Genomic DNA, 6,701 nt, shown 5'->3' with positions numbered 1-6,701 from the left:
TATGACGACTCGATGGCACTTAACAACAAGAAGGGGTTTTTGATCATTTCAAGAAGAAATGGATAGCTCAATGGGATTTAGAGTATGCTAAGAGTTGTTGCTTTTCAAGACATGAGGTTAGAAGGAAGAAATGTCTGTTGTTGTTAAGATTCATAGCGATCCTGTACAGGGTTTCCATGGGAAGCCGCTGGTGAGTTTGAAGTGCTGACCCTATGGTTCAAACCAGCCTTGCGGTCCAGTGCTTTAAGCTCACAGTGCCACCTAAAAGGCTTCAGTTTCTTCTTGTAACTCAGAGATTTCAACAACTCTGCACATAAAATTACCTGGAGAGACTGTTTAAAATGCAGATTCTTAGGCCTTCTTCCAGAGATTGATTATGTAGCTCTATGGTGGTGGAATCCTGGTGTGGCGCTTTAGGGTAAGCAATTGGACCACAAGGTAGGTTTGAATCGCAAAGTTGGCAATTCAACTCACCAGTCGTTCCTTGGTCACCCTATATAGAACTGCTGTAAATCTTTACAGGTGCAGAAAGCCTCATCTTTCTCCCGTGGAACGGGCTGGTAGATTCAAACTGCAGCCCAATTCACAACCCACTCTTCTTCCAGGACTCCAGCTCTAGGGTTGTTGTTGTTAAGTGTCATCGAGTCAGTTCTGACCCATAGCGACCCTGTATAGGGTTTCCGAGGAGCAGCTGGTGAGCTTGAACTGCCTCAAAACCAAACCTGTTGCCATGGAGTCAGTGCTGACTCATGATGGCCCTCAGGTGTTACAGAGTGGAACTGCTCCATCGTGTTTTCTTGGCTGTAATCTTTAAGGAAACAATTTACTAGGCCTTCCTTTTATAGCACCATTGGGTGGGTTTGAACCACCAACCTCTTGGCTTGTAATCACGTGTAAGCAGTTTATACTACCCAGGACCTTGGTGGTTCCTCAGATGGTTCTTGTTTATCCAGAACCCCTAGTCTACATACTGACATTTGGGAACCAGTACGTTAAATAAGACTGAGCCACAGCATAATCTTTAAACTAGGTAATAAGATGCTCATTGTAGCATTTTAGAAAGTTAAATCAGATTGAAATACAGTGCAGTAGAGTCACCTGATAATCGCATTATAGTGTAAATTTTGAACCAGCAGGTCTAGGAAAAAACCTACCAGGATGCATTTCTAACAAGCTCTCAAGTGAGTCTGGTGCTGCTAGTCAGAGGAGTGCACTTTTAGTAACAAGGGTGTAGAGGACGGATTCGAACGGATGAGATGGCAGGCATGGAAGTCAGTAAACAACCTGGTGCGATAATCTAGGCAAGAGATGGTGAAGAGTGGAACTAGCAGTTTCTGGTAATGGGGTCCAGAGAAAAGGAGATAAACTGGTAAGATGTAGAGTTAGAAGTGCAGAGAGGTTTCAAGATTGATCCAGAGTTTGAAGCTTAGCCATGTGGATTAATGGTAGTGATATTAACTGAAGTATAAAATAAAGACGAGGAAGAAGGCGGCCTGGGAAGGAGAGGCACGCTGACTGCTTAGAGGAGATAAGTTGCTATGAGTTGAGAAAAGGGGTAGCCAGAAGGATTCGTTTTGAATGCATTAAGTTTGAGGAGTCTATATGATTCCCTGAATTTAAAGGATGATTAGGAGAAGAGGAGACTGCAGTGGACGCCCAAGTGTCAAGTGTCAGAGATTGGTGCATAACAGAAACAGCAGCATCAAAGGCATCTTCGGGGGGGCAGGGTCAATGAAATATAAATGATTTCATGAGAAAATGATGGTTAAAAGGCTAACTTTCCAAAATGATGGTTGAATAAAGGGAGATTATGAACTATCCAAATTAGTTTATATCTCATTTATTCTTTTCATTTAATTTAAGGGAAACTTTAAGAATGAAACCAGTTTTTTTTTTCAAGTCACTTATCATAAGCCTGACAGTATCTTTTTCCATTATGATTGTTCTTCCTTTTTTTCCCTCACAGATTGATCATTCTTAGAAGAGCTGCTATGACACATTGGGGAGGTGAAAACTAATGGATGGAAGATTTGCCATGCACTGAAAGAAAATCATTGCCTGTGAAGTTCTATTTTAAAAAATGTCTGCTTGTAACACCTTTACTGAACACGTTTGGAAACCTGGTGAATGTAAAAACTGTTTTAAACCTAAAAGCTTGCACCAGCTCCCTCCAGACTCTGAGAAGGCACCCATCACTCATGGCGATGTGAAAACAAATGCCAATCACAGTAATAATCACCGCATCAGGAACACCGGAAATTTCCGACCTCCTGTGGCCAAAAAACCCACGATAGCTGTGAAGCCCACTATGATGGTGGCAGATGGACAGAGTTTATGTGGTGAGCTTAGCATCCAAGAACACTGTGAGAACAAACCTGTCATCATTGGGTGGAACCGAAACAGGACTGCCTTGAACCAGAAACCACTTAACAATAATAATGAAGATGATATTGAAGGATTTAGCCATGTTCCTAAGCCTTACGGCAGTAGTGACAACACAAAACAGATAGCAAACAATAATAACGGACTAAGTGAAGTCTTAAAGGAGATCGCAGGCTTAGATTCCACCTCTCAGATAAGAGGAAGTGAAACAAACTCTAGAGAAACATTCTTAGGCAGAATAAATAACTGCTACAAACGATCATTGGAGAGAAAACTTCCACCAAGTTGCATGATGGGAGGGATAAAAGATGCTCAGGGAAAACATGTTATGCTGAGTGGGAGCACAGAAGTGATCAGTAACGAAGGGGGCCGCTTCTGTTACCCAGAATTCTCTAGTGGTGAAGAAAGCGAGGAAGATGCACTTTTCAGTAATGTGGAGGAGGAACATGAGAGCTGGGATGAGAGCGATGAAGAGCTGTTGGCCATGGAGATCCGCATGCGAGGGCAACCTCGCTTTGCTAACTTTAGGGCAAATACTTTGTCTCCTGTTAGATTCTTTGTGGACAAAAAGTGGAATACTGTGCCCCTGCGAAACAAGTCTCTGCAGAGAATCTGTGCTGTCGGCTATGACGACAGCTATGATGAAATCCTGAATGGTTACGAAGAGAATTCTGTGGTCTCCTATGGACCCGGAAGCATTCAGAGCATGCTGTCATCTGACTCGACGTCACCAGATTCTTCCTTAACAGAAGAATCACGTTCTGAGACCACAAGCAGTTTATCCCAGAAGATTTGTAATGGAGGGGTAACTCCTGGTAACCAAGGTGACTCCAAGAACATGAAAGAAATTGAACCAAATTATGAAAGCCTCTCTGGTAATAAGCAGGAAGACTCATCACAGACTTCCAAGAGCTCAGCAAAAGTTCCAGAGACACACAAAGCAGTACTTGCGCTCCGATTAGAAGACAAGGGTGGCAAGATTGCTGTACAGACCGAGAAGCAAGAAAGTAAAGCCTGTACAGATATTGCTGGGCAGGCAGTAACTATAAACCTTGTTCCTATAGAAGAGCAAGCGAAGCCCTATCGAGTTGTGAATTTAGAGCAGCCATTGTGCAAGCCGTATACCATCGTGGATGTGTCAGCAGCTATGGCCAGTGAGCACCTCGAGGGCCCTGCCAAGAACCCTAAGACAAAAAGCTCATCTTCTACTCCAAACTCTCCAGTGACATCATCTGCATTAACATCAGGACAAATAAATGCCCCTTTCCAAAAATCCAGTGCAATCCGATACCAGGAAGTATGGACTTCAAGTACAAGTCCACGACAAAAGATACCTAAGGTGGAATTAATTAGTGGTGGAACTGGACCAAATATCCCTTCAAGGAAAAACTGTCACAAATCAGCACCTACTTCTCCCACAGCTACAAACATTTCTTCCAGAACCATTCCCGTAAAGTCACCTAATTTGTCTGAAATAAAATTTAATAGTTACAATAATGCTGGCATGCCACCATTTCCAATTATTATTCATGATGAGCCAACTTATGCTCGGAGTTCCAAAAATGCCATCAAAGTTCCCATTGTAATCAATCCAAATGCATATGACAATCTAGCTATCTACAAGAGTTTTCTGGGAACAAGTGGAGAGCTCTCAGTGAAGGAAAAAACCACAAGTATAATAAGCCATACTTATGAAGAAATAGAAACTGAAAGCAAAATGTCTGATAGCACCACTAGCAAACCCACTGAATGTCCTCAACCTAAAGGGTTTTCAAACAGCACAGAGCGTAAAAAGGGCTCAGTGGCTCAGAAGGTTCAGGAGTTTAACAACTGTCTTCACAGAGGCCAGGCTTCACCACAGAGAAGCTACAGTTCTAGCCACAGCTCCCCAACAAAGATCCAAAGAACCACTCAAGAACCTGTGGCTAAAAGAGAAGGCTCTCAGGAGTCTCAGACCATGGGCCGCTGCGGTAACACCCGGGAGAAAGCAAGCACAGTCCTTTCTCAGATTGTGGCTTCCATCCAACCCCCACAGTCTCCTCCAGAAATGCCTCAATCTGGCCCTAAAGCTTGCAGTACGGAAGAGCTTTATGCCATTCCACCAGACGCGGACCCTGCTAAGAGTACTCCAGTGCGGCCCCGATCTCTCTTTACATCTCAGCCCAGTGGTGAGGCGGAAGCACCACCGACCACAGAAAGTCCTACCAAAGCACAGAAAGATCCATTCTCAAAGTCAGTCACCACCACTCCTTCCAGATTAGTTACGAACCCCCAAAGTGAGCCACCACCTCCATTCCCTCCTCCACGCTCTACTTCCTCTCCTTACCATGCAAGCAACCTTTTGCAGAAGCATTTCACCAACTGGACCAAGCCAACCAGCCCTACCAGGTCAACGGAAGCTGAATCTGTTTTGCATTCTGAAGGAAGCAGGCGGGCTGTGGATGCAAAACCTAAGCGCTGGATATCATTTAAAAGCTTCTTCCGCCGCCGGAAAATAGATGAGGAGGATGAGAAAGAGAAAGAGCGAGAGAAAGGGAAACTGGTTGGCCTGGATGGCACAGTCATCCACATGCTGCCCCCTCCTCCAGTTCAACGCCATCGCTGGTTCACAGAAACCAAAGCAGAGTCCAGTGAGAAGCCAGCCATCGTCTTCATGTACAGGTGTGACCCTGCCCAAGGCCAGCTCAGTGTAGAGCAGAGCCAGGCTGAAGGGGAGCAGACAGCAGTCATGGAGAAGGGTGGAACAGAAGATAGTTTCCCACAGGGCTCAGAGAAGAAGAAAAGGAGTCTTTCTTCTCCATCACAGTTTCCTAAAAAAATTCTCAGGTAGGTAACATTGACTGGCAGAATGTGGGGTTTAGGGAGGTGGGTTTAAAATCACATTTTCAGGTGCTAACTTTTCTGTATCTTTGATTGCATAAGAGCCATTTCTGATTGTAAGTAGCACTCTGTGGCCAGCATCTAGCTTTATAGCTGCATTGCAAGATTAGAATATTGCTGGAGTAATTTTACTGTACTAACCAAGATTTATGGCCTGGATCTTTGGCTAAGGCAGCCGCTGCATTCTAGTGAATGCAAAAGGACTTTAAGATAGAAAAAGAAATCCATAACACCTTAATAGCAATAAATAAGAAGCTGCTTTGAAATGTTATGATAGCATAAGGAAGAAACAAGATCAAATGAATAAATGGTAGTACTCTTCTGTCCCTCACTGTAAGTGAACTAAAACTCCTCAGGCAGTTCGGTCTTTTGCCAAGGTGTTATCTCTGTCTGCATCACTTTCTTGTAAGGGAGTATTTGTTTCTTAATTGCTGCCCTACCCTGTGATCCTCCAACTGATGTAGAAAAACAAAAAGGGAATCATTTTAACTTGTAGGTGAAATAGGAGAAGTTAGTCATTGAGGTTGGGGCTCAGTAGTATAACCTATAGCTCAACTAGTCATGTTGTGTAACTACATCAGTCCTCTGAGCATTGGTTTTCTTTTCTACTTGTATAACTATTTCTTGATCTCCTATTCTCTGACAAGCATTGTACAAGGCATATTCCAAATGTTTATCTCAAGTCCTTAGTAACAGCCCTGTAAATTGGTTTTGTTATTCAGATGAGGAAGCTGAAACTCAAGAAATTAGCCATTGGCCAGAGTCAAACAGCTAGTAATTGTCAGAGTCTGGATTCAAACCCAGCTCTGTCTCACTATAAAACTTGAATATTCCAGTCCCGTTTCATTGTTAATGAACACAAGGTCAAACAAAATTTAAGTACTCATTTATAATCATTCACATAAACATTTCCGTTTAGAAAACTTAAGTTTTTTGTGTCATTTGATTATAAATAAAATTAATTAACTGCCTATTAAAAACAAGGCACTTCACTTGGGTGAAGGGGAAGGCAATATACAATAAGAGTGAGATTGACCACACACAAAAAAAGTGTAGCTAGAAGAAGACAGTGGGAGGAGTGCAAGAGCTAAAGGCAAAAGAGGTCAATACTGTTATCTCCACAATTCTGCAGTAGCAGTGATCTGCAAGTAGATGCATGGATAGACACACAGGATGAATGGGCTTGGGAAGGAGACTGAAAGTATGTACCCACAAATATATAGAGATTTTTTTTTTCTTAAATGTTTTATTGTGAATTATGTGATAGTTTACATGGGAGAACATTAGTTTTACATTCATTCCATCGTATATCGTCTCATTGCCATGATTACAATCCCCTCCATGCAATCCTTCCCCGTACCCCCCAGGTCTTCAGCACACAGTCGCTCTCCCTCTCTGGATCTAAAGTCTCCAGCTGCTCCATCGCTCCACGTCATCAT

The 6,701-nt window shown here is 43.0% G+C and overlaps 1 protein-coding gene across 1 annotated transcript in view; it reads left to right on the top strand.

Annotated features, from left to right (window-relative positions):
- The first annotated feature begins 2,080 nt into the window (after nucleotides 1-2,080).
- The window catches only part of PEAK1 (pseudopodium-enriched atypical kinase 1), an 83,095-nt gene continuing 78,474 nt past the window's right edge, over nucleotides 2,081-6,701 (top strand). The window contains exon 1 of the mRNA XM_006866462.1: nucleotides 2,081-5,208. Coding sequence (XP_006866524.1) covers nucleotides 2,081-5,208 — 3,128 coding nt within the window. The remainder of the gene's footprint in view (nucleotides 5,209-6,701) is intronic.

Source organism: Chrysochloris asiatica, unplaced genomic scaffold, assembly GCF_000296735.1.
Source record: "Chrysochloris asiatica unplaced genomic scaffold, ChrAsi1.0 scaffold00092, whole genome shotgun sequence".
NCBI classification, from domain to species: Eukaryota; Metazoa; Chordata; class Mammalia; order Afrosoricida; family Chrysochloridae; genus Chrysochloris; species Chrysochloris asiatica.
This window is presented reverse-complemented; position numbering and strand designations above follow the sequence as displayed.